The sequence below is a fragment of the Diceros bicornis genome, chromosome 24 (assembly GCF_020826845.1).
Source record: "Diceros bicornis minor isolate mBicDic1 chromosome 24, mDicBic1.mat.cur, whole genome shotgun sequence".
In the NCBI taxonomy this organism is placed as follows: domain Eukaryota; kingdom Metazoa; phylum Chordata; class Mammalia; order Perissodactyla; family Rhinocerotidae; genus Diceros; species Diceros bicornis.
The window spans coordinates 37,254,181-37,282,111 of record NC_080763.1 but is presented as its reverse complement, the minus strand read 5'-3'; the positions used below and the strand labels follow the sequence as shown (position 1 = coordinate 37,282,111).

Below are 27,931 nucleotides of genomic sequence, written 5' to 3'. Positions count from 1 at the left end.
CCCAGTGGGTGTGTCCCCTCCAACAGGCACAGTGATATGCTGAAGCACAAGGCAGAGCTGGACGAGCTGGAGAAGGTTTTGAACACAGAGAGGGAGGCTCTGCAGCAAGAGCAGAGGACGAATGCCATCGCCGCGGGCGAGAACCAGAGGCTGCAGGGAGAGCTGGACAGGTAAGCACAGTGCCTCTAGGGATCCCACCCACCCGCATGTGGCGGCGTCTGCCGTCCAGGATTCCGTTCAGACCAGCTCACTTGGCACCCGCTGAGAGAGGGTCCGGTGAGTCCCCTGGTAACCGCGTTTTTACAAACCCTGTCGTGTTACCAGGGATGTGATAAGAGAGCAGGGAGCTCTAGCTGGGATGGAAGGACCTGGGACAGTGCGTTGTCTGAGTTTGGTCCTCACCTGCCACCCTTGTGACAATGGTGATTGTATCAGGCACAGGTACGTTCATCATCTAACGTAAGCTGCGCAGTGACCTCGTGAAGGAGGTACAGTCAGTCCTCCTTATTCACAGATTCCCTATTTGTGAATTCACCTACCTGCTAAAATTTATTTGTAACCCCCAAATCAATACTCGTGGTGCTTTCATGGACATAGCCAGAGTGGGGAGATATTAGTTGTCCAACACACGTTTCCAGCCGAGGTTGAACAAGACATCGACCTCTGCCTTCTTGTCTGTTATTCTGCAAACAGACATCCTTTTCGTGGTCTATTTAGTGCCACAGTTTTCATATTTTTGTGCTTTTTTGTGGCAATTTTGCTATTTAAAATGGCCCCCAGCAGAGCGCTGTATGGTGTAGGTGCAAGGCTGTGATGTGCCTTACGGAGAAAACACGGGTGGTAGATAAGCTTTGTCTAGGCTTGAGTTACAGTGCTCTTGGCTGTGAGTGTATTACGTAAGGTGTCTTTAAACAGAAACCCACATAAAACAAGGTGTGTCTTGATCAATTGACAAAAATGTGACCAGAGACTTGCAGGAACCTACCCCTGTGTTTTCCCTACAAGCAATGGTTCAATTTTCACTAATTCATGGTTCATGGCAACTTTATAGAACACGGCTACTGTGAATAATGAGAATCGACTGAACTAATATTACCCCTCCCCTTATTTTTTTTTTGCTGAGGAAGATATGCCCTGAGCTAACATCTGTGCCAGTCTTCCTCTACTTTGTATGCGGGCTGCTGCCACAGCATGACTGACAAGTGGTGTAGGTCCGCACCCAGGATCTGAACCCGCAAACCCGGGCTGTCAAAGCAGAGCGCGCCAAACCTAACCACCAGGCCACAGGGCCGGCCCCGCCCCCCCCCCACCTTTTTTTTTCAGTTGAGATAACAGGCTCAGAGAGATTAACTTGTTGGAGGTCGATGCTTCTAGTTAATGGAAGAGTTAGGATTTGAATACAGGTCTTGTCTCATCCCAGAGGCATGACCATATGAAGCTGCTTCCTCTTCACATCCTTATGTTAACGTGTACCAGGGGCTACAAACTCCAGTGCCTCTAGTGGCCGGGCAGGTCAAGCACGTGGGTGAGACTCCCAGCAACAGGCCAGACGGTCATATGGAGAATACACACATCTAAAGGTGTCAGCTGGGAAGCTGGCCTGGGGCTGCCAGATCGTCCTTTTGTTTATGCTTTTTTCTTAAGCTGGACATCTGAATATTGATGTGAAACTTTCAAATTTTTAAATGTTGACAAACTAATTCATTAAAAAAAAATAAAGCTATGTGGGCCAAACAAGACACATCTGTGTCCAAATTGAGTCCGTGAGCCTCTGGTAATTTGAGCTTTCTGATATAAGTGTTCCTCCGAGAAACCCCAATTGGATAATAGTTATTACAATGATGATAATTTTAGTGGATTTACATAATACCCCAGCATCTCTTGTTTTATTTATCTCAGGAATTGAAATTAGAAAGGCGCTTGGAATTGAGAAGAAGAGCTGGGCACAGACATAGAGTTTTAGAGCAAAAGTGTTCAGGTTCAGTGTTTTAAAAAAATGTTTTAACAGCAGAACCCTTTTTTCCAAGTAGGCAGATATCCCAAAGTCTTAAATTTAACAGATCATAACAGTGATGCCCTGTTGAGACAGATGTCTGAGCCTGCCTGTTCTGTCTCCCCTGGCCCAGTGTGGGGCACCAGGGGGACCCCCCCATAGAACTCCAAAGAACACAGTTTGAAAACCACTGATTGTGTTCAACCACCTCATTTTACACGTGAGAAAACTGAGGCCCAGAGAGGTTGTGGTTTTGTCTAAGGTTGCACAGCTGGGACAGAGCCTACGAGCTCTCTTTAGGCCCGTGGCCCTGTGGCTCTCCACCCTGCAGGGTCAGTTTCCTGCACGAGCAGCTGAAGGGGGAGTACGAGGAGCTGCACGCCCACACCAAGGAGCTGAAAACCTCGCTGAACAACTCGCAGCTGGAGCTGAACCGCTGGCAGGCCCAGTTCGACGAGCTGAAGGAGCAGCACCAGAGCATGGACATCTCGTTGACCAAGCTGGACAACCACTGCGAGGTGAGGCCTGGGGACACCGGGACGAGTCCCCTGGGCTGACAGCCGTGGGCTCAGCACGGTTGTGATGGGTCCTTGTTTGTGTCTGTGCTCGAAGACTGTGTGAAGGCAGTATGGAGGCCAGGAGGAAACCAGAGACGTTTCACAGGGGAACGAACACCATGGTTGGTAGGGATGTCTCAGAAAACACCCTTTCATTTGACCTTTGCCTTTTGCAGGGTCAGGGGAGGTGATGGAAACAGTGTTTTATTTCTGTCCACTCTGCCATGTCTGCAGTGTCTTTCCATTTCTTTTCATGTCCATAGCTGCACTGTTCTAGAGAAATGGCATGAATTTGCCCCCATTCTTAGGTTTGGCTGCTGGCTCTGGATCCTGAGGCAGTTGGGAGGAGCTTACTCAGGTGTCCCCTGGTTTCCAGAAGGCAGAGCTGTCCCTTCTGGGGCACTAGGTTGGGAAGTATCATCTTAAGAGCAAAACTGTCTCAGATGAAATGTAAGCAGACCCCAGGACAAGTAAGACAGGCTAAGGGGATCAGGCAAGAAAGAGCAGCCAGGTCCCACACCAGCCCCAAGATGCCCTGAGGACAGCCAGCAACCGCAGGACACAGCTCCTCTTGCCTTTTATTTGTTGAGAAACACTCTCAGAGGCCTTTTCATTTGAGCTTGTGGTAGCTCTGTGGGACAGCACAGATGGGGAAACCGAGGCCCAGGGTGCTGGTGCCTGAAGGCCCCGCTGGGGGGTGGGGGCAGGGACTCATGGAGGAGGTGGGGTCTGAGACAGAGGAAGCCTCACCCACTGTGGGCTGTGTGGTCACGGGGACCAGGGCCCACAGTAGTGGACTGGAACCCAGTCTGTCTGAAGGCAAAGCTTATGATTTTCCTAGCACCCCAACCACAATGATGTTCTGGAGCAGGAGTGGTGAACTTCAGCCCGCAAGTCAAATCCCGCCCACCGCCTGTTTCTATACAGCTATGAACTAAGAATAGCTTTTATGTTTTTTAATGGTCGGGAAGAATCAAAAGAAGAATAATATTTTGTGGCAAGTGCAAATCATTGTCCATAAGTAAAGTTGTTTTTGGACACAGCCCCGCCCGTGCAGTTACCTGTTGTCTCTGGCTACATTCCTGCTGCAGCAACAGAACTGGGTAGCTGCAACCGAGACCACCGTCTGGTCTGGAAAGCCTAGAATGTTTACTATATGGCTCTTTACAGAAAAGTGTGCTGACCCTCTTCTAGGGCAGAGCTGTCCAATAGAGATACAATGCAAGCCACATACATAATATAAAATTTTCTAGTAGCCACGTTAAAAAAGTAAAAAGAAACAGGTGGGATTAATTTTAATATATTTTATTTAGCCAATATAGCTAAAATATTATCACTTCAACATGTAACCCCCAAAAACTTATTGAGATATTTCATATTTTTTTATTATTGTGTCTTCAAATCTGTTCTGTACTTGTAGCAGATTTCAGTTTGGACTAGCTGCATTGTAAGTGCTTGGTGGCCACGTGTTGCCAGTGGCTGCCGGATTGGACAGGGCGGGTACAGAGGGAACTCAGCTATTCCCGTGTTACTGGCAGTGTTGGTCCTTGCAGTGGTATAGAGAATACCAAGGTGGACGTCTCTGTGCACATGACCTTTCCCTTCTTTTAGAAACTAGATTCCCAGCAGTGGAGTCACGAGGTGGCAGTGTGTGAGACATTGTTGATCTGTGTTTTAGCTGCTCTCCCGTCTCAAGGGGAACTTGGAGGAAGAAAATCATCACCTGCTGAGCCAGATACAGCTGTTGAACCAACAGAACCAGATGCTTCTAGAGCAGAACATGGAGAGCAAGGAGCAGTACCATGAGGAGCAGAAGCAGTACATGTAAGGGGGTGGGAGGGGTGATGCCTGTCCACAGAGGGGTCCTGGCTTCCCTCACCCCACACCAAGACCTGCAGTGTCTGGACCGGGGGGCAGACCATCTTACTGGCACATCCTTCTCTTGGTTTCCCTGGAATGGTTCTAGGTTTCTGCAAGTGGTGGTGGTTGGTTTTTGTTTGCTTTTCAAAGGCACTGCTCACTGCTAGAAGCTTCTTAATCTGCTTTTGGAGTTAAGTTCACTTCTGAAAATACGACGGTGCCAACGAGAAGTATCTCAGGGAAAGAATTCAAATCAAAGGCTGAGCACATAGGTGCTGTGACCTGTCTCTTTCTGTCTCCTGTGTCTGTTCTCCCCTGGATCATCTGGGGAACGGGTTATTGGCGCTGTGCTTATCCTCCCTCAGCTGGTGTTTATGGAGTGCCAGCTTCGGTGTGGGCCCTGCGAGGTGCACAGAACCCTTTCCCTGGTGGCCAGGAACTAGTAGGGGTGATGAGATGTGGGCAGAGCTATGTCCATGCCAGACGGATGTTGAGGAGCCTCACAGAGGCATGGAAGGAAGCAGGGTCGTGGGAGTTGGGGTTCTGCAGGTGACACGGGATGGGGAGAAGGCAGGCCAGGTGGAGGGACGTGAGGTGGAGCACGGCAGTGGTCTGGGTGCGGGGAATGTGCAGGGAGCGTCAGGAGGGAAGGCAGCGGGTGGTCAGCCATGGAAGGCTTCCATGCCCGGCTAACAAGTTTGGATTCATTGGCAAGAGTTTAAGGGATGCTGGTCCAGCAGGGCCTAGGAAGCTGCCAGAAATAGAGGTCCAGAGGAAGCGCCGTGGTGCTGGAGACATCATGGTTTGGAAGTCGAGTCATCCAGGATGCATCTCGTGGGTCCAGGGTGGTTTGCACCACTCCGTGCTCTGGTGGGTAGACTGTCCTTCCACATGACTGGGAACAGCTAGCCAGGTTGGGGAAGAGGAGACCCACTGGCAGAGGGACGTGGATGCCGGTGTACTGTCATAGCTTTCTCTGATGTGACAGTGCTCCTTTGTTATTCTCCCAGCTTCATCTGCTCATCTAGAGTTGGCTCTCCACCTACTGAAGGATGGTTTACATTGAAAACCACACTGTAATTTGGGGGTAGAAATGGCCATTGCCTGAAGTTGGCCTGCTGTGATCCAGCTGATAAAAATTGCCAGCAGAGGTTGGGCAGGTGCTAAGTAGACGAGTAAGGGCCTGGTACCCGGGGGGATGATTTGATGATGGTTTTGCATTAGCGAGTGTCTGCAGAAGGCCAGGGAGTTAGCAAGCTTCCCGGAGCCTGCTGCGAGTGGAGCATGGGGCGCTCTGGGCCCTGGGAGGGACACGATGCCTGCTGTCCGTGAGTTTGTGTGTCTGTGGGGCCAAACACAACCACAAAGCATAAGGCCCAGCAGCACAGCTGTGAGGACAGAATAGCAACACAGATGTCAAACCAAGGGGGCTGGATGCAGAGCAGGGTTGATGGTCAGGGGCCCAGTGGTTCGTGGAGCTATTGCTTTTGTTAGGTGCTCACTTCTTGGGGAACTCTCGGGGAAGTCTCACTTTGGGATGTGTAACCTCAGCAGCGTCACGGCTGAAGGAGCCTGAGCAATTGCCTCTTGTCCAGAGGCCTCATTTTCAAACAAGGAAACCAGGGGTCCAGGCTGGCTGGCGAGGCCACACAGATGGTGAGAGGTGGGAGCAGGGCAGAGTCTGGTAGCCCTGTGGGCAGCGTTGTATACAGTCCACCGCATGCACCACCTCCTGATGCCCTGAGATAAAACAAAAGCATGCCCTTCGTATCAGGAAGGCCCGAATCTCCCTGTCAGCAGAGGTGCCCTCTGGCAGCCCAAGGGTGAGGAGGTTTCTCTTTGATCCTTTCTGTGTATTTGAAAATGTGAACTGCTTTCCAACATTTAGAAATCAGGAGATTTTGCTTCATGACTTGGGTTTCTGGCTTCTCTGACAAAAATTGGATCATCTGGCCCACCGGGCCTGCCTTTATTCCCACGTGCCAGCCATCTGCTGGAACTGGCACCATGCGCTCAACCTTGCCGCAGTCCCCACCACTCCCTCTGGTCTTTCCAGGCCCACTTTGCTCCCTGTCGTCTTGTTTTGGCCCCTGAAAGCTTGAGTTTGTTCCTGTAGAAGTGTTCTCAGAAACCCAACGCTGGAATGGGTCAAGGTCAGAGGTCTGACTTAGATGAACTGTCTTTTTCAACCTGGGTGCCCATCCAACTCCCTGAGGGCAGACCTCTCCCCCGCCAGAGGTGTTGTCAGTGTGGCCCCGGAGCTAGCCCTGTGTCTGACCCCAAGTGTCCGGTGTCCTGAATAACCTGACTTGGAAGTCCTTGGAGTTGCCCAGCTCGAGTTTCCAGATGGTCAGGGATTTGCCCCCTTGTGTTCACTCACAGCTGGATCTTCAGTCTCTAGTAAGTCTCCTCGAGGTATTAAGGCTTCCTGGACCCATGCCAGACGCTTCCAATCACATATTTCTAACTCAGGGATCATGATGGTCATGAGCACATGACGTCTGAATCCCAGAGAAATGCCTGCCCCGCTGGCCCGGTCCCAGGCCGGGCTGATGAGTCAGTTCACTTGTTTTATTTAAAACTGGGTTGATTGTGAAATAAGTCAGAGGAAGAAGGTCAAATACCATATGATCTCACTCGTTAAGTAGTAGATAATGACAACAACAAACTAACTCATAGAGACAGAGATTGGATTGGTGGTTACCAGAGGGGAAGGGGGAGGGAGGAGGGTGAAGGGATAATTAGGCACATGTGTGTGGTGATGGGTTGTAATTAGTATTTGGGTGGGGAACATGAGAACATGATGTAATCCTTGCAGAAATAGAAGTATAACAATGTACACCTGAAATTTATACAGTGTTCTAAACCAATGTTACCGCAATAGATGACAAAAAACTGGGTTGATTGTTTTTCTTTCCCCTCTGTTCACAGAGACAAATTAAATGCCTTACGGAGACAAAAGGAAAAACTGGAAGAAAAAATCATGGATCAGTACAAGTTCTATGATCCTGCTCCAAAGAAGTGAGTTGATTTAAGTTTTGGTAACTTGAACACAGAACAGAAAAGTGTCCTTTTTCAGGAGCGGGGAGAGAACTGTAGCCTTCTAGAGCAGTGCCCAGATATAGGGCCTGTCTCTTCCGCTAGATGGGAGGTCATCTGTGTGCAGATCCCTCCCTCAGCAAGAAGAATTTAGAATTCCTCTGCACCCCACCCTCCATACTCCAGCTCGTCCTGTGCGGGCAGGCAAATGCCAGCTGACCCCGATGAGACCGAGGCCTAATTTATCCACAAGCCATTTTAAGGGGCAGAGAGTCCGTGGTTTCAGAGCCATTAGAGCAGGACAGAAGGATTGCCTTGTCAGGTTCATCTCAGGGTTTAACAGGACGTAGAAAACCATGTTCCTGTTTTGGGAAGGAAGCTTGAATAGGACACCTGGACCGGCACCCGGGGTCTTGAAACACGGGCACCGGTTGGCCTCACACAAATTCCTCTGGATTCACTGGGCCCGGGTGCGGCTTCACAGACTCGTTCCCTTCTCCAGGGAGCAGCAGCCCCGGGTTGTGGGGCCGGCTCAGTCCCCGGAGACACCGGTGTCCGTCCAGCAGGGCCTCCCCTGGGCCTGGGCCTGAGCCCAGGAGCCAGCCCTTCAGCTTGTCCTGTCCCAGCCCAGCCCCGAAATCAAAATCGCCGTGAATCCTGCAAGGCTTCTCTGTGGAAATCACAGAACTGCAGAATTTCAGACCCTCTGCCCCTGCCGTCTGTTGACAGAGAAATGAGGCCCGGATGAGGGAATGGAGTGATCCGTTTAAACGCACTGCTGTTTAGTGGCAGAGCCAGGATTACAACCCAGGTGTGGTCTCCTTGCTGCTTTAGAATGCCTCTGTTTGCCAGTTAGCCACAACTTTATCACTCACCCTTTACATTCACTGATTTTAATTCAAACAGCTCACTCTTCCCTGCCCTGCTCCCCCTTGCCCGATTCCTCAGTGCCAGGGAGCAGTCAGAGAATGCCAGCTTACTTCACTTATTACTAACTTTATCAGAAAATGAGGAGGCCCGTGACTCTGTTCCTGAAAATGGCATTTTGACAGAAAAATCGCCAACAAACACAGATTAGCTTAGCACTGCCCCACTTCCTTTATTTCTCATGATAATCAAGAATTCGTGTATTTGAAGTTGTTTTCCCGAGATACTAGTGTGGATTTCTGCCACGATGCACCCTTCTGCTGTCCCTGGGCCCATGCCTAATTGAGAATTCCCTTCCACCTCCTGAGCCCCAAATGTTAGTGATCATGGTGATGGTGAAGAGTGCCATCATTCTGGACCCCAAGTTCATGGCCGGCTTCCCAGGCTGAAGACGGAAATCTCGGCCCATGTTAGGGCACCCAGTGACCTGCTGGAGGGGGCAGTGAGGGTCGGTTGTGTCCTTCTAAATATCTACCTCTGACTAGGAAAAACCACTGGATTGGAGCCAAAGCCTTAGTCAAACTTATCAAACCAAAGAAAGAGGGTTCCAGAGAACGATTGAGGTCAACCACAGACAGCCCTCCCTGGCCATCGGAGTCCCCAGACCCGGCCTCGCCGTCTGCATCTCAGCCTCTCAGGTCACAGTCGGAGAACCCCGAGACCACCCCATCCGGCTCAAACTGCACAGAAGAGCGCGAGCCCCACAACGGGCCCGTGGGGAAAGGTAGGAGTGCCGACCTGACTGCAGTCGGGGTGTGAAGGGGACGATCTGAAGGACTCTGCCGTTGGACAGGGGGTGGAACCGGATAGGATGTGGATGTGCACACGTGTGTGTAGGGGCGTGAAGGAGGTGTGCTGCGTACACACACATCTGCCTCCTTAGGTGTGTTCATGATCAAGTAGAAAATATAAACCCATGTCTGCCTGGTGACAGTTTCATCCCATAACAAGTTTATTTTAGAAGGAGAAGTGTCGCTCATCACATAGACTGTGGTTGGGACTCGAATATCCAAAGCTGATACCCACGTAGGCACCACAGAGACAAGCTCAATAGCGTGTGTTTTAGGGTCTCCTTGTATGTGTCAAACATGTAGAGTCAGCTCTTTCTGCAGGGAGGTCCAGGTGCATCTGACACGTCCTGTGTGTCTGCAGGGTCTTCGGCAAGTCTTGTGTAGCTTTCATCTTTTTATGACTTGGAAAGGTAGATCGGGTTTTCTTCTCCCCCCTCATCTGGCCAGTAGGTCCTCCCACCACGGGGCGCGGCTTACCTTTTCACTCAGGGCTGTCATTTGGAGTTTGCCGAGGTTCTGAAATGGATTTCGAGTTGTATGCGCTGTGTTTCATCGAATCTAAGAGGCTATCAATTATAAGCTGCGCAATTACTTCATATCCCACTAGGGAAAAAAACACTGGCAATCAAATGATGCGGTACTTACCACTTGGAATTGTTCTTATACTCTTGTTGAAGAGCTCTTCTAAAAGACTGAATTAGATTTTTGTGCACACACATAGAAGGAAAATGTGAGCAGAATAAATTGGTTGTGACAGTGACATTTTTGTCACAGTTGCCACCTGGCCAGTGGTGACTAAGACATTGTAGAAGTTGCATGCTGATTTCAGAGCTGTTAAGGTAGAGGGGAAAAATGTGTGTCTCAGAATCGATTCAACACAGCAGGTGCCTTAAATGTTGTTAAATTTTCAAATTTACTTTTTAAATATCATTTACGTAAGCCAAATCTGCCCCCTGAGTAATTTAAATTTTTATGAAGGACACCAGGACTTTCTGAAGATCAGGCTTATACCTGAGACCCGTGCTCTCTCGGGGCTGATGTTACAGCGCTAGGGGCCAGTGAGAAGCCACCCCTCTGAGTGTGACATGTGCACAAGCCTTTCAGAAGTGACATTCATCACTTCGAAGTCCTGTTGTGTCACTTTCAAATGCATAAAAGAAATATGCACACGAATGCACATTTTGGGGGAGCAATGCTTTCATTCCTATTCTTTACGGGGATGAAATTAGGTAAAAGGCCCATGCAGGTAAATGATAATGAAGTTTAACATTTGTTTTTACCTGGAGGGATTCTGTTGCCTCAGGTTTTCATATTGGCTGTTTAAATCTTTTAACATTTATCACCTCAACTTGTGTGATTCTTTGCGTTGACTTAATTAACTATAAGCAGCCTGAGTTAGAAAAACTTTCAGAAGGAGAAAAATGCCTTACTAGTCCAGACCGTTAGGCTAATCCGTGAATGAGCAGATTAGTGACAATTATTAATAACCGCAGCCACTATGGTGCGCTCTCTCTGGGCTCAGCACCCTTTGAGCTAATTTACATGCTTTATCTGTCTCATTTAGTCCTAACTACCCTGCAGAGTGATAATTATCCCCTTTAGAGCTGAGAAAGGGAGGCTCGACAAGGGTCAGCACTTCCCGGTATAAGTGGTGGAACTGGGATCCGGCCATAGGTCTGCATTGAATCAAGTCGGTCCCTTATTCTGTGGTGTGAGCGACGGCCACCAGGTGGTGCTGTGGAGGGGGAAATAACGGAGGTTCCGGTGTCAACTTGAATCCTCAATCAGAAATTGGGTAAATTGGCTGTGTTAACATATGATGGGTTCAGAAAGTTAGACCAATTGTCTGCTCTGATGAGACTAATTTAAAGGCCGTGAAGTGTAGAATTGGACTAGAGGATGCGTAGGAGCTCTAAAAGGAAATAATTCTTGGTGTTGAGGGTTTGGGGGTATGAAAAAGAGCTATTTTCATTATTTTTAAACTCCTCCTGCCAGAAGAAGTTATTGTGGATGTACAAATATTATTGGCGAATACTTCAGGGAGACCATTTCATTACAGAAACATGTCATGAAGTGTTTCCAAGGTCTTGGAACAGGAGGAGGAGTGTGCGAGCCGAATTGTCAGGGAGCCTGTCATTAAAATGGATGAGTAAGAAAAGCCAGGTCCTAAATTAATAAAGATTTTAATTTAATAATTTAACACATTGAAATTGAAAAACATTCTAAGCCACTGGCTCCTTGAGCAATGTATAATTCTCCTCACGTGCCGAGTAAGCAAAGCGTTGGCACTAAGATGCCACTAAATTAATTAAATTGAGTCAGAGCATAAATGATTCACTGAGTCCTGATTCTGGTCTTGTTGTGGGTATTATTTTCATCTTTCCCAGGCTGGACAGGATTCTGATTTCCTAAGTACCTTTAGCTAATTTAAAGTCATTTGTTATTATTCATTTCATTTATTTGTTGTTTTTTTTCCTTCCTCTTTTGGGTTATCCGGGTGATAACAATTTAGCAACTCAGCGCAAAAAGAGTCCCTTTTTGAGAAGCAAAAGCAAGGACAAAGACAAGTCTCCATCGGCCCAGCCGGCTCTCTCTAAACGCCTACGGTTCTGGTCCTCCTCTGACATCCCATCCTCTCCTAACGAGCCTCTCCCTCTCTCAGAAATTGGAGACTTCTAATCCTTTCCCTTTATCATGTGTCTTCATCCTGTGTCCTCCCTCATTTCTGAAACTCAAACAAAAAACAGTATCTAAAGGCCAGATGCCCTCTAGTGGACCCCTCCTCCCGACCCCACCTCCAAGCCAAGCTTAAAGTAGCCAGCGTGGATTCTGATTTCAAAAGAGAAGATGAGTTGTCACACCCTCTGGACGGTTTCTCCAGCGCAGCACAGTTTTAGGGGAGCCTCGGGACATCCATGCACAGGTCCTTGGGCCAGGATGTCCGTGCTAAGTAAGTCCAGGGGCCGCGTGCTGCCCCCTCTCTCGCGCACCTGCAGGCTTATGTCGTGCCCGTGTGTAAAGCAGACCTGGTCAGTTGTCGCTATGCTTCCTACAATATACGGCCTCTCTCAAGTGAGATTTTTTTTTTTTCCAAGACTTATTTTTAGCAGCTAAATTTAAGACCGCTGCCCTTTTCTCCTGTTTCTTTGTCAGAGCACTCAATTGTTGGCTTTTGCAAATAAGGCCCTTTTTAGATGTGTTCTATGTGTTGAAGGATTTATTGCTCCGTTCAAGCATTTTAAATAAATGAATCGATGTTGCTGAGCCAGAGTTCAGCCCAGAATGAAGTTTTATGGCTGTGCTGTGGTTCTCTGACCTCTCGGGTGCTGCCGTTAATACAGTAGGACAGAAAGAACATCAGCACACCTCACACCCAGAGCGGGGAAAGTGCCGGTCGCTAGAGGCCTTTAGCTACTGCCGTCTTTTCTCTCTGCAGTCATTCTCGCCATCTTCATGATGTTTGCCGTATCTTGATATCACCTGTATGATTACTTACACATTTTCTCTTGAATTGACTCACCGTTTCCACTTAAATTCATTTTAAAAGGAAAGATTATTATCAGTACTGTAAGTGGAAATCCAGTATCACCATAAAAACAAGGTAACCGTAAAAATAAATACAGAACTCTGAAATGTTGAAGTCGGTTGACGTGGCACTGACTTCTTCTCATGCACGCGCTTTGGGCACTGGGCTGCCGCGGCCTGGGCCTCTGGGCCTCTGTCTTCAGAGCATGCTGCTGGGGTCTGCTGTGCCTCTGCCATCCGTGCTAACTGTTCGCTCATCTCCGCCTCCCTCTGCTCCTCATGTAACTTCACCTATTGGATGCCTGTTCTGATTCATTCCACCAGACTTGAATCTTGCTTCTCATCAAGGTTGTCTTTCAAAATCCAGATTTTCCCTTGATTTCAAGTCGTAAGATTTGGGCGATTAACACTTTACAGTGAGTCCAGACTTTGAGTGGCTGTGGGGGCAGGTCTGATGGGGGCTGAAATCTCCCCAGGGAGCCTGGCTCTGGGTCCACAGCCCTCAGGGTGCCTGGAGTGGGACATGTGCAAAACAGCACTGTCCTAACGCTATTAGGAATTCTAGCTGCATTAATTTTTATCTTGTATTTGGAGACCCCATCCCCTTTCCTAATAGGAAGTTGGAGTTTTAGGGTTTTTTTTTTAATGTTTTTATATAGGATTTTATTTGATTTTGACAAAAGTATATGTTCATGGTAGAAAATTTAGAGATTGCAGAAAAGCACAAGCCACGAGGTGAAAATCATTCCTGCCGTCAGTCTGAAGTTATCGTTAGGGTGGCAGTAAACGTCTTCCTAAATCGCAAGTGAAGCCAGTTGGCCGGACGCACATCCTGGACCTTCAGGGCCTTGGCTACAGGTCCAGAGTGATCCTGAGCAGACATCCGTCAGGACCTTTTTAAATCAGGGATTTGAGTTACCTAAAGTGTTTCACAGACAGCAAGTGTGCCCTGTAGTCAATAGGTCACAGTAGTTGTGACCAACATTTTGTTTATCCTCTTGAGTTCTCCCTTTGTTTTCTCCCAGTTTTCCAGGCTCACAGTGTGACCCATCGTTAGAGCCAGGGCCAGCCTCTCAGGGCCTCCAACACAGGCCTGCAGTCAGGGCCCCTCCTGTTGAAACCGCAGCCCGCGAGGCGCGACCGCCCAGCTTTTGTCCTGTGGTCCGTGTGCCCCGCTGCCCCTGCTTGTCCAGGCCTCGGTGTGGTAGCCCAGCCTTGGCACAGGATCACACAGCCCCGTTTCTCAATGTCCTTCTCTGCCCCAGGCCCTGGGGACCCAAAACCAAAGCGAGGGTCCCCGCACGGCGACAGCCTTGACCGCGTGGATGCCTCTGCTGACCCAGCCCTGAAGCCCTGGCCCTTGCAGCTGGGCTCCCGGACCTGTTCAACCTCAGCCATCACTACAACCCCTTCCAGCTCCACCCCCATCTGCCGGCACGCAGGCCGCGCCAAAGGTGAGCCACGGGCCCCTCCAGAACCAAGAGGGATGAGCATCTGGGGCCAGGGTCCTTCCCGAAGACCCCGGGCTCTCAGAGGCGGGCGGGGTCTCTCAGGCTGAGAGGTGGTACGCAGAGTGGCCAGGCTGTGGGCAAGCTTGGGCATCACTCAGATGGAGGTGCAGACTTCAGCTCTGCCTGCCAGCTGCGTGGCCTTGGCAGATAATGTCACCATCTGGAGGCCCGATCCTAAGCCGCTGATGGGAAAGCCCCAGAACCCACTTCCGCCACCACCATTCTGGACTGTGGCACCAAGTAGCTCCAGAGACAGGTGAAAGTGGGGCTGAGAACCAGAGTTTGGGCTAAAAGCAGGCACCCACCCTCACCCCACCTTGTAGAAGTCTGGAGGTTTATCCTCGAGAGGATACATGAGGGGGTCTCTGAACTGGAGCTCAGTGGATAGGGTGGAGGGCGGGTGTCGTAAACTGAAAACCAGGGGATTCCATGAGGGATCCGCCCTGGGAGTGTCTCCCAGGGTGCCAGTAACTGTGTGTGTTCACACCTTTAGACTGGAGACTAAAATTTTCTTCGATGGGGCTGGCCCTGTGACGTAGTGGTTAAGTTCTCGTACGCTGCTTTGGTGGCCCAGGGTCCGCAGGTTCAGATCCCCGGTGCAGACCAACGCACCGCTTGTCAAGCCATGCTGTGGTGGTGTCCCATATAAACTAGAGGAAGATGGGCACGGATGTTAGCCCAGGGCCGATCTTCCTCAGCAAAAAGGAGGGTTGGCAACAGATGTTAGCTCAGGGCTAGTCTTCCTCACACACACACACACACACACACACACACACGCACACACACACACACACACACACACAAAATATATTCTTTGAGTCATCTGATTAGCTTGAGAAATTCCCAGCAGAACGGCTCAGTCAGATCCTGCCAGGGGAAGCCCATGGAAGTTCAGGGATCCCCAGACCCCTGAGGAGAGCCTCCAACAGCAAACAGAGACCAAAACCAATGGGAGGGGCAACAGAGTAAACAGACATTAAGCTTTAAAAGACAACAGCTTTATAATGCCCGTCATCAGTCAGAGATAAGCGAAGCTGTTGTACCCATGAAACAAGAACAGGATGCTATAAAAAGGAGCAGTCAGAGAGAAAGCACTTGGAAATTTAAAACATGCAAACAGAAAGGGAAAGATAAAGCTTAAAACTAAAAAAGACGTTCTGCTTATGATTTAGAGATATGAAAAGATCCAAAGAAGCAGTGGAAGGAGCTGAAAGTGATTGCCTCGGGGGTGTTAGAAATCGAAGAGAACAAGAAGGGTATTATTTTTCATAATACCACCTACTCAACTCCCAAAACCATGGGCATGCATAAGTGACCTTGGTTTGACAAGCAAAACAGGGACCCTGCCCTCAAAGCACGCCTGGGTTAACTTCATGACCTTGTCCCAGTTACTTACGAGCAGGAGACACCCTGGGGAGAAGGTGAGTTGAGTTGGCACAGGGAAGCCCGCGATCCTTCTTCACTCCCAGCCGGACACTGAAAGTGGCAGTCACTTACTATTGGATGTCAGGGAGGCTTTGGGCCTAGTATGGCAAGGGTGTCCATTGTGGGCAGTCAGCAATCTCTTCGAGTCTCCCAGGCTCTGGCGTGCAGAAGCCCTGCCTGGTCTTGGGGAGGAGCTGGGAACACCATCTCCTCTCACACTTCCGTCGGCCCTTGTGGCTCAAGGCCCAACCCTCTAGGCTAACCCACCGGCTGTCTCAGCCGGGATCCTGTCCCTGAACCAGAGCCCAAGCCTAGAAACGTCACTGGCAGCTCATACTCCTGTGGAGCCTGCATGCGAGTCCGTCAACACTACAAACCTGGCACTGCCCATGGAGAGTCCCTGGCAGCCCTGCTCTCATGCTCAGGGCGTTCATTGCCAGTGGACATTTAAGTGTCTTTAGAATGGAAACCCTCTTGTCATTTTGGAGCGGAGGGAACCCAGCAGGCTTTAGGCAGAGGGCATTTTCCAGTCCTTCTCAGTTGACTGATGGCCCGTGGGTTCCTGGGTCTGTTTCTGGTGAGGAGCTGCTGGGGCAGGGGTTAGTCTCCAGGGACTTGGTGTCTCTTCTCAGGTGGTGGATTCTTTCCTTTTTCTTCTTCCCGCCACCTGAAGAGAATTGCTTTCACGGCCCTCTGCTTCTAGTGCAGCTGGCCTCTGAGGTTGGAAGGGGCTCCCCAGGGTACTAAAGATGCAGCTCCCTTTGCTGCATCATCCCTAGGCCGGAACACGGCTTTGGTCTTGAGTCTCAGTCATTGTACAGGTGAGAGTGTGAGGGCTGTTCCAGCAGGAGAAATGGGGAGGGATAGTAGAGGCAGATCCTCAGGTCCACATGCCCCTCCCTCACCCCCAGAAGCTGGATACTGCCACGACTCGGATGTCGGGCGAGGATCAGAAGTAGCCGTCTGGCAGAGGGCCCAGGTTTCCCTGTGGATGTTCCAGAACCCCTGACTCACCAGCCTTATTTCCACCGTAGGCTATAACTCAGATGACAGCCTCTGCGAGCCGTCCCTGGAGCTCGAGTTGACCAACCACAGGCAGTATGGTGAGTGGTCAGTGCATTGTGCCCTTGGGCCTGGGGTCTCAGACTTGTTTTTGTGAACAGTACCTTTGCTTCCAGCTGAGTCCTTTGTGGAAGTTCAACACACAAAACAGGTGAAAGTGGAATTGTTATGTTCAAATGGGCATGGGGGTGCTCACAGGTCCTCCAAGCTCCTTCCTGGCCCTCCCCAGGGGCCTGAGCCTGTAGCTTCTGCTTACATACCTCCAGTGACGGGGAAGTCGCTATCTATCAAGCATCCTGCTTCTGGAGGCTCTGACTCCCCCTGCTTTAAAGCGCCCCTCAGGTTTGCCAGGATGTCTTGGTGACCCACGCAGGGAGTATTGTTTGCAGGAACGTCTCTCTCTGTCCTCACTTGGATTTTAGTTGCCCAGAGTAGCTCCAAGTTGTATTTAGTATTAGAAATTGTTAGCAGCACTTGCCATTTGGTTTAGGCATAGCATAAATTTCTGCAGAAGGGAAACTGAATTATATACCAGTCTTCTCAAAAATTAAAAGCTGCTTTGGCTTTTTATGATTTTTGAAAAACAAAAATCCCAGAAAGATGGGAAGATAATTCTCTTTAAAAAAAAAAAAAAAAAAAAGAGCAAACTCAGAAAGTTGCCACCAAATTCAGTTTACTTCTGAAGTGATCAGCAGTGAGTGTAGGAAGCTGGCATTATCGCCTACCCTATCCAGCGTCTTAAAGAGTTTTACGATGCTACGTTAATTCACACCAATGCAGACATTTACGACTTCTGTGAGTAAAGACAGGCTCTGTGGTGGAACAGTGGCACGAGGGAGTGGGGGTAACACAGCAGGAGGCGTCTGCTTGGTAAGTCTCACTGAGAAGCCAGATTTATGCCTAATCAGCTGACTAAAGGGATTTTCTTCTTAAGTATCCTGATTCCTTGAGCTTCTCTTATCAGGAAAAAGAAGAGAAAGGGGTTTTCAATGCAAGACTTGAATAAACGTGCTTTGGGGTTCCATTGATGCATATCACAATTTTCTTTTGGTGAAACTTACTTCCTTTTTAAAGAGAGATGTGCGTTATTTATTTCAGATTTTCCTATCTTAAAGAGGGGACTTACTCTGCTTTTACACTGTTCACGAAAACCAAGTATTTGTTGGCTCATCCCCAGCCACCGTTTGCTCACAAGTCTTTTCCAGATGCCTGCTGTTTGCAGCGTGCACCGGCACTTGGGAACTGGCTGCCCTATAGACCCAGTAAATCAAGACAAACTTTCCTTAGGGGTGGGGTGGGGGGTGGGAGGGTGTAAGCAGAGCATCTCCTAGTGTGTCCCCAGTCCTCAGTGCTGTTCAGCTCCACACCAGCTGTGTATGGGGGGACGCAGAGATGACAGACACAGTACCTGTCCCTCGGGGGTTTATGGTGCAGCGGGACAAACGCTGAGACGGGCGGGCCAGTGAGGGCCGTGATACTGAGCACTACTGGAGGTGAGGACCAGGAGAGGTGGGTCTGCAGGCCCTACAGGGATGGCCTGCCCTTTGCAGAGGTGGGGCCCCCTGTCCTGCAGCCGGCACTTACCCTCTGATTCAAGAGCGCCGCAGACACACTCAGGCCGGCACACACAGCAGCCGGGAGGACTGGTTTCTTCTGGCACTCGACACTGTGAAGATGTCTCCCTTTGGGGCTGATGTAAATTGGTGACAGATGACATAAAGGAGCTGAAAGATAGCAAAGAACCAGGAAGAGCGAGCGTTCCCTTTCCTCCTGAGGGTCCCAGCACCCACTCCCGCCAGAGTGAAGCTGCCCTGCTCACGGGCACACACTGTCTCGTACACGTGTGCACACGATGCTGTTTCCTGGCTCCCGCCCTCAGCAGGTTGCACTGACGTGATCTGGGCAGGGGGTTTCATGTGTTCCAGAAAGCTCTATGCAATAATAGGGGTGGGCACCCCACCCCAATCATTGGCTTACCCAGAGCAGCCCTTTTTTGTCTGCTTTCTGTACTGGAGTTCTGAATGAGATCTTCTTTGTCAACAAAATGGTTTTAAGCCCCAGCCCTAGACCTAATAAAAAGAGGTAATGCAGGTTGTCATTTCAGGATAGCCTGCTGTGTGCTATGCCTCACCCTCAGCTGGTGAGGCTAGACTTCCTCGTGGAGAATGTAGAGAATCCACAAGTCCCTCATTCCTGGTGGCGTGCGCCTTGTTCCTGGCGTACAGTTACTTGGTTACGTGACCTGTCTCAGATTAGATGGTTTCATCTGGGATATACCTGGTCATCGGCCCTTGAGGTTAAATGTAGTTGTTTCTTTCAGCGTCCCGGCCGGGGAGCTTGGAGAGCAGTAGAAATGCGTCCAGCGACAGCTCACCTCTTAACCTCAAAGGTCGGTTGGCCTTTCCTTCTGTGCACTCTTCAGTATATCTGGGTCTTTGCTTCTGGGCTCATTTTATTTTTATGATTAAAAAAATACAGTTAACAAGATTGCAGATGCATCATGCATTTGCATTCAAAGGCCGCGTCATGCGGTTTCACGCGCAGGCCTCGGAGTTTGAATGGATTTGTGTTCACATCCCTTCACCCCCGCTGACCAGCTCTGGGCACCTGGGCGAGTCTCCCATCCTCTGCCTCTGAGTTCCTTCATCTTTAGAATACGAACCGTAACGGGAGTTCCATTCCGGTGAGGTCAGAGAACATAGTGGATGACTTTGATTCTTCTAAATGTTTTTAAGTCTGTTTCATGTTGCAGAATATGGTCTGTCTTAATGAATGTTTCCTGTGCATTTAAAAAGAATGTGTGTGCTGTCCCAAGACCGTAAACTCTTCCAAAGATATTTTTCCTTCTTAGCGTCCACAAGACCAGCCCCTGAAAGTACACCTAGCAGGTAGCAGGTGCTAGATCAACCTTGAATAGGTGAATGGATGAGAGCTGACGCGTGTGTGTCTACAGCTCTTAATACTTGAAGCTTTAGCGGAAATTTTCCGCTTTTATCTCAAGTTATTTTCTTTTTAAATACCAAAGTGTAATGCTAAAGCGTTCCAAAATGTCCTTAACATCCAAAATCCCACCTGGGAGAAGAGCACCGTGGGTTCTCAGGCAGGGTTCTCTCTGTGGTCAGTGATCCCGAGGCAGCTCAGAGCCCCGGAGCAGGCGAGAGAGAGACTGATATGTGCTTCTGCGTGTCGCCCACCCGACACCCAGGTTCCTCTGACCAGCTCCACGGCAGATCCGAGAGCTTCAGCAGCGAAGACCTGATCCCCAGCAGGGACACAGCCACCCTGCCGCGGGATGCCAGCACCCCGGGACGCACCGCCCTCGGCCGCCATGAGTACCCCCCACCCCGAAATGGGCCTCTCCCCCAGGAGGGTGTCCAGAAGAGGTGCACAGCCCAACCCCATTCCGGGGCGCGGCCCTGCTCCGCCTCCCCAAGCAGCGAGATGGTCACCCTGGAGGAGTTCCTGGAGGAGAGCAACCGTAGCTCCCCCACCCCCGTGAGTGGCCTGGGGCTCGGACGCCGTGGGTCTGTCTTCCCTCACTCTCTCCCCACATTGGGACTGTGGGCAGAGACCGTAGCAGCCAAGTCACAGAAAGGGATGGAGGTGGGGCTGTCTTGGATTGGGGAGGGTAACCACTAGCCAGCAAACCACCAAGTGCTGGCAGCCAGCCCAGACCTCAGGGGCTGTTTTCTCCATCTGTGAAGTGAACTGGCAGAAATTTGTTGCTAACATGGAGGGTAGGGATGGTAGAAAAGCAACACTGGGCACTTATCCTAAGATGATGCGGCCAGCACTCTGCTTGCAGGGTTAGGATCTCACACTAGGATTCGTGGCAGAGCTCTGAATACCCACTTACCTTGAGCCTTCACCAGCAGGCGTCGCAAATTTTTTCTGGAAAGGACCGGATAGTAAATATTTTAGGCTTTCCAGGCTACACAGTCTCTGTTGCAACTGCTCAACTCCACCGTTTTAGCAGGAAGGCAGACTTAGACCATCTATCGATGAGTGGACGTGACTGTGTTCCAAGAAAACTTTACTTATGGACATTGATGTTTGAATTTCATATAATTTTCACGTCACAAAAGATTGTTTTTTAAAAAATGTTTTTCAGTCATTTAAAAATGTGAGAACTATTCTGAGCTCACAGGCCATACAAGGTCATGCAGCAGCTGGAGTTGGCCCACAGGTCAGGTTGGCTGACCTCTGTTCTCAGCTCTGACCCCCAGACGTCACCTGTATCGGGGTCCCCTCCTCTGTCACCTTTCCAGTGTCTCAGTTTCGCTTTTCTGAAACTGTATGTGTGTCCTTCACACACTGTGTGAATTCAGTCATATGAGCTGTTGGGTTATGGAGCAGATGAACTATACTGTCTTGCAACTGAGACTGTTTAAGGATTTTTAATGCTTTGATTCCATCTCATTCCCCTTAAATAAACACAGTTGAACTTGCTCTAGCCATGTTGTAAACTCTGTGGCCCATATTCATAGGCCACCGTGACACAGAGAGTACAAAACGTTTGTTTGGTAGATATTTACTGAGCACCTATACTGTGTGTTACCCATGGTGCCTGCTCTTGAAAAACGAGACAAACCAGTTAATTGACAAGTTCGTATCCCATCCTTGGTAGGTGCCTAGTCTTGTGATTGGCACCGAAAGGAAGTATAGACATGGTCCCTGCCCTTCCTTCATTTGTATTTCTCTCTACAAAGCACTTACTGTGTGCTGGGGGCTGGAGAAACCGAGCTGAGAAAGACGAAGCCCAGCCCTCAAGAAGTTTGTGGTCTGACGCAGTGGTTCTCAGACTCACCTGGCGGGCTTGCCAGGACACAGGCTGGACCCCAGAGTTTCTGACTCAGCAGGTCTGAGCGGGCAGCTCCCCAAGAATGTGCGTCTCTACTAAGTTCCCAGGTGATGCTCTTGGTGTCAGTGTGTGTGTGTCCAGGCATCACACGCTGAGAGGCACAGATCTAATGGAATAAGTGAGAACAGTCTGGAAATCAGGGAGCCTGCGTTGCAAGACTTGCCTTCTCAGTCCTTTTCTGATTATATGCCTGTCACAGGTCTCCTCTCCCTTTGCAGATCTCGGGGGGCGGGTCCTGAGCAAGTGGCAGGGCCCCTCCCCGCTCAGCTCAGACTTGTCATCATGGTCACCATTCCTCACGCTCTGTATCATTGCCTGTCCCTTTTCAGCCTAAATAATCTCACTGTAGCAGTTTCTGTTGGAAGCTGATGCTCAGCCCCTGAAAGCCACCCCACCTGTCTCTCTGTCTGCCCAGGGCGCTCACCCCCACTAACCCCGTGCACCTGACACCTCCCGCTCTCCCCTGAGCAGGCCTGGGGAAGTTACGACAGTGCCACCACCCTCCCCCCGACATGTTCACTCCCTGAGTGTTGTCGATGCTGAGGGGGTGTTGCAAGATGGGCTCCCTGGGTGGCCAGAGAGGGTGGCCTCATGAAGGTGGGAACCAAAGACGCAGAAGTGTGTGGAAAGGAGCCAGGTGGTACAGAAAATGGCTCCGGGGTCAGACAGCTATAGGTTTTAATCCCTGATCTGCCACTCTAGATGTAGGGCCTGTTGAACGCCTATGACCTCAAATTTCCTTACCTATTAAAGGTGGTTTTAGTACAACCTTACACAACCTTGCAAGATTGCTTAACAATCAAACGAGGTTTAGTTGGGTTTTTCTTTTTGCCGTTACACCTGCAGTTGCTGCCACAATGCTGGCGCGTGGGAAGCGCTGGATAAAAGTTCCTGTCCATGTTAATGACCCAACGTCTTACCGCACACCCACCCAAGACCTGTGGCTTGTGTGCGGTAGGGGGGACATGATGTCTCGAAGAGGCCGAGCAGGAGCGGGTAACCAGTCCTGGCCATGTGGGCTGCACAGGGGACAGACAGCTGTGGTGGCAGGAGGGCTCTCCGAGGACCCGCCTGGCCCTCGCTCCCGCCTCTCTCTCATTCCTCCCTCTCTTCTCTGTAGGACGTTCCCAGTTGCCGGGATGACCTGCTAAGTGACTACTTCAGAAAGGCCAATGATCTCCCGGCCATCGGAGGCCAGCCAGGACCACCCACCAGGAAAGAAGGGGCCAAGATGCCCACCAGCCTTGTGGCCCCCACCGTCAAGATGGCCGTCAGCACCTCCGAGGGAAAGGTACTGAAGCCTGGGCAGTGTGTAAAGCCAAACTTCAGACCTGCTGAGGCTGAGGTCCCACCCAGTGCCCCCCCGAGGCAGGCCCAGCCTCCCCAGAGCCTGTCTCTGGGCCGACCACGGCAGGCCACAATGCCCCCAACTTCCCACACCCCTGGCAGCCGCAGTGCGTCCCTGAGCCGGGCCTTCAGCCTGGCCTCAGCCGACCTCCTTAGGGCCAGTGGGCCAGAGGCCTGCAAACAGGAGCCCTCTCAGAAGTCAGGGGGCCCTGAGGTTTCAGGGGGCAGAGAAATAGGCAGCCACACCCTGCAAAGCCCCACACCCCCCAGCTCCCACAGCCTGGCCCGAGAGCGGACCCCACTTGTAGGAAAGGCTGGCGGCTCCTGTCAGGGCCCCCGAAGCCGACCACTGGATATAAGGCGCTTCTCACTGGCTCCCCCAAAGGAAGAGAGGCTGGCCCCCCTACAGCAGTCTGCCACGTCACCAGCCATTGCCACTGGAGGTGGCAGTGGCTGTGGAAGCAGCTCCCAGCTCCAGCACTCGTCACCCGCTGTGGCCCCAGCTGCCAGGACTAAGACCCAGAGCCCCCCATACTCAGGGGAGGTGGCCACCATCACCGCTGTCCGGGCAGGGCTCAGCCTCTCAGAGGGTGACAGGGTCCCGGGGCAGGGCCACAGCGAGGGGCTCCCTGCCAAGAGCCTGGGTAGGTCTCCTGACGTGGCCCCCCATGCCAGCCGGGGCCCTGAGGACTTCGGTCGTGGGAGCAGCTCAAAGAGCACGCCGGCATCCCCAGAGCCAGGTGGGGACCAGCAGACGGTGTGGTACGAGTACGGCTGTGTGTGACTGTCTCCTGGACCTGCATCTCCTGAACCTTCAGACTCCTGACGCACCCCCTGATGTGGTGGCCTTTTCTCCTGTCTGCCTGAGGTGTCAGGAAAGGGTTTTAGGATGAGGAAAGAGGTTCCCATGCATTTCTCCTCTTTGTTTTGTTAGTGAGAACACTGTGCCAAGCCTTAAGAGGATTACACGCCCAGGTGCGTGACGTGTCTTCCGCATCTGTAGTCTCCAGCAACTGATATCTTTTGAACAAATCCACTTTGGCATGGGGACACTCAGAATGCAGTGACAAAACTGATGTACCCCAAAGCAGACACTATTTGCGCGTGCCCCTGTAGAACACTTGTTTGCAACTGTTGACCTCCACTAAAGCCTGTGTGTGTGTGTGTGCATGTGCAAACACACACAGGGCTGAGCCCTAGTGGGTCTGGAAACTCTACTCTCTCTCCCCAAAGCTGTTTGACCCTAGGAGAAGCCCAGACTGGCCAAACTACAAAGATCATGAGGGCCTTGGGTGGACCCCAGAGTCAGATTGCTGTTAAAAACCAGGAAACCGGGAGTGTTGCCGTGCCATTCCTGGGCTCCCAAGCACTTCCCTTTACCCCAGGGACAAGGTGGCCTTCCAGGCAGGTGGCGGGTGGCCCTGGGCATTTGCCTCCCCCCTGCATGGCTTCTGGGCTCTGCACGGTGGGCTCCGGGGGCCACACGGGGACCTGCCTTCACTGGCTCACTTGTATACAAACACTGGATCTGCTGGGCCTGGGGGTGGGGGACCGAGAGAAGCCCCTGCCCCAGCTCCCTCCCGGCAAGTGTACATAGTGTACAGAGGGGAGCGTCTGCAGGAGTGAGGTGCCTGCTGGGTTTCTAATGTGGCCGCTGCACCCCACCTTCCCCATCTCAGACGAGATGTTGATTTATTATTTCTGAATAACTTCTTGCAGTAGAAACCAAATTTTTTCTAATATATTACATATATATGTACACACTCGTGTGAAATTACGCGTCCTTTGAGGGGGATCTATTTATGTTCCTTTGGGAGTCGTTCTCTCCTATCAGGAATCGTACCTGCTGCTTGGTGTATTCGGTCCGGTTCCTGACACAATGTGTCCTGCTCTTTAGTAAAGGTGCTCTTCCTGGAATGTACTAAACCTGGTGATTTTGTTTTTCTAAGATCTTTTTTCTTTTGATTTAATACACTGAGAAAGAAATGGGAATGTTAACAAGATCAATTTTAGGAGTGCTTTGGGTTGTGTATTAAATAGCCATTCGGTCTGGAACACAAGGACAGGGTTGTAATAAAAAGAAATGGAGTTGAAGCGAGTCCTAGTTTTCCTCACCACATGTATTGGCGGCATTGACTAGGCTGGCGGGGGCTCTCTGACAGCACCCCAGAGAGCCTTCCCCAGCCATGGGCACCCACAGCAACCTTTGCCACCAAGTCAGAGAACGTGAAGAGTAAGGTTCCTGCTTACGATAGCTTTTTCCAGACTCACATTTATTTTAAGTTGGTGTAAGTTGAATCCCATTTCGAGATGGGATTCATATCATGACAGGAGCTCAGCTTAAAGTGGTCCTCTGGGTTTTCCCAAGGCTCCTCAACTAGGAAGTGCCAGATCTGGAATTTAGATCTCCGGGGCCGCAGAAGAGATGCTTAAATCAGATGGAGGGTGGGAGGGAGGAAGGCATATAAATTTCCACACGTGACAGAATCTTCTAATGGTTGTCTGTCCAGCTGCCTCAGTGTCTCCTTCCTCGTCAAACTTCCCCCTTTTTTTAAAAGAGCCCTCTCTTGCCTCCTCGCCTGTCCTCTCCCAAGGCTCTGCCATCTGTCGTATCTGACCCCTCAGCGGGAGCTGCCATCCACATGCTTCGAGCCAAACTGAGTAGTGGCCACCTTGCAGGCTTCATCTTGTGCGGCCGCTGCAATATTTGCCACCTGGCCAGTCACTCCTGGAAACTCGCAGCCTCTTGTCTCATGATTCCCTTCCCTCTGGGGTGGCTCTTCAGGGCTCACACTTGGCAGCCTCTCATTCATTCACTCATTCCTTCCACAAACATTCATTGAAAGTTTCCTGTGTGCCAAGTCCCGGGTTCCACTTTCCAGCCTTCTCCCTCCAAGCACCCCCTCAGGGCTGACCACTCCTAAGCTTCAGGCCTGAAGTCACAACTGGCCGTCAGACCCCCTGCCTGGACTGCAGGCTTCCGTAGCTTCTCTCCCTTGCTCCTCCCTGCACCCCAGCTCACCCAAGGACACCAGCTGTCTCACAGAAGTCAGAAGCCTGTGATGAGGGTTTGACCCCCCATCTCTGCACATCCCACGTTTTGTAGGTCACATTCTGGACCTGAGAATGTGTCTGGAATGCGGCCCCCCCTTGTCTTAGCCAGCTGTACCCCACCTAGGTCACACACATGCATGTGCACACACACAGGCACCCCTGGCCCTGGGTTTCAGAAGTAGCCTGCCAACTAGTCTGCCTGCCTGAGACAACTTCTCAGCCTTCATGGCCCCTCTCGGGGCATTCACCTTAGGTTGTGACCTTTCTTTTCGAACATTCCCCTCCCTCGGCCTCCACACTGGCCACACCCATCCCTTTGTGGACTAGTCCTCTCTACAGGGCTCACCTTGAGGCTCACCCAGCCCTCATCACTCCCTCCTCTTGCCCCAGACAAGCTCATACACGTCTGCAACTTGAATTACAATCTGTTCCCAGAAGGCTCCAAACATTTCCAGCCCCAGCATCTTCCCAGAACTTCCAGATCTGTGTTTCCAGCTTGGATGTCCCAAAGACACCTCCAACTTAGAATGTTCAACACGCAGATCACCATTCTTCCCCACCCAAAGCCTCTTGGTGTTCCCCATCTTGTCATATCTGTCCCCTTACATCTGGGGGTGTTTAACATCCCCTCCCTCTTCCCCGAGTCCTATCCATTACTCCATCAGCTGGTTCCAACTCTGACACCTCGCTCACGTGCACAGCCAGCCCCAAGCGATGGTCCCCCTGGGCAGTACCGCGGGGCTGAGGGGGCATCCCAGATCATGCCCCTCCTAACTCCAGGGTCCCACCCTCTCTGCGCTGGCCTGGGAGACGCATGACCTGGTGTCTGGGAAATACCCAAGTGCTGGCTGGATATTCATGCCCACAGTTCAGGGGTGAGATCTGCCTGGAGAGAGATTTGGGATCATCTGTGGGACAAGAGAGGCTCACCCTGGGGAGAACATGAAAGCAAGAAAATTAGAAAGTATCGGACAAACCTTGGGAAGCATCCAGCCAACGTTAAATATCCAGCCAGTTTATCAACCAACGGGGAGGGCAGGGGATATGTATATAAAGTTTTACTGATATAAAGGAAGTGTAACATAATTTACAAATAATAAAATATACAATACTTTTTATTGTAAAATCTATACAGCCAAGTGACTCTCTTAGAAAGCTCTCATCTATTTTTGCCAAACTTGTGTATTTATAGCCAACCTATGCTTGCAACTGACAAATGAGTGTAGTTCCAACATGAATGTTGGTTGATATTTTCTTTTATGTTAACAAGGAAGATGAAAGTGAAACAAGCCGATGATGTATGTCAGAACTTCACATGGTACACTTTTTTAAAATAGAGATATAGTTTACATGCCATACTATTCACCCAAGACACACTTTTAAGTTTAATCTGCACCATTAGCATTTTCTCCATCACTTTAAGTCTAGAGACACTAGACGCTGAAGAAAACAAATCAAGCCCTGATTGGTGACATAAGCCAATTGCTGTGGTGTAATCATTCTCACTATGGTTGATTTCAAGCTGCCAACGTGGTGTCACCAACCACAGAGGTGCCGAGAGATGTAGTGTTATAGAATATCACCTCCACACAGAGGCAATAGGTGTAAATAACCTCAAGAATACAGGTAACAGTAAAATAATTAGGAAGTGGCAAGTTTTGAGTATTTGTCACCTTTGTTTTCAATAGAAATTATTTAATGGTAGGTTAACATAAGTTAATTTTTAATGATGGCTGTGTGTTTTAACAACCGGCTTGCAAAATTCCTGGAAATTCACCCATCTGCTCTCACTAGCCGGTACCGGATGGCTCCCGCACACCACTGGGAGCACCACCCTTTAGGGATGGGCTGAAAAGGAAGAGACAGAACAATTGAGAAGAAGTGGGCTGTGCAGAGAAGAGCAGCTGGGTCCCAGGAGCTTGACAGAGCTGACCATCCTAGTCCACGTTGGTATGTGTAGACAGCGTTCTTCCCACACA

General features: G+C 50.5%; 1 protein-coding gene across 3 annotated transcripts in view; it reads left to right on the top strand.

Annotated features, from left to right (window-relative positions):
- Positions 1–24,997, top strand: part of CCDC88C (coiled-coil domain containing 88C) — a 127,536-nt gene extending 102,539 nt beyond the window's left edge. For 2 of the 3 annotated variants that reach the window (XM_058567557.1, XM_058567559.1), the window contains 10 exons: positions 27–170; positions 2,325–2,511; positions 4,229–4,374; positions 7,342–7,431; positions 8,862–9,100; positions 13,958–14,146; positions 16,663–16,731; positions 19,011–19,079; positions 19,896–20,185; positions 22,672–24,997. In XM_058567557.1, the coding sequence (XP_058423540.1) occupies positions 27–170; positions 2,325–2,511; positions 4,229–4,374; positions 7,342–7,431; positions 8,862–9,100; positions 13,958–14,146; positions 16,663–16,731; positions 19,011–19,079; positions 19,896–20,185; positions 22,672–23,682 (2,434 nt within the window). In that variant the 3' untranslated portion in view covers positions 23,683–24,997. The remainder of the gene's footprint in view (positions 1–26; positions 171–2,324; positions 2,512–4,228; positions 4,375–7,341; positions 7,432–8,861; positions 9,101–13,957; positions 14,147–16,662; positions 16,732–19,010; positions 19,080–19,895; positions 20,186–22,671) is intronic. The other variant, XM_058567558.1, reaches the window with a different exon arrangement.
- Positions 24,998–27,931: the final 2,934 nt, after the last annotated feature.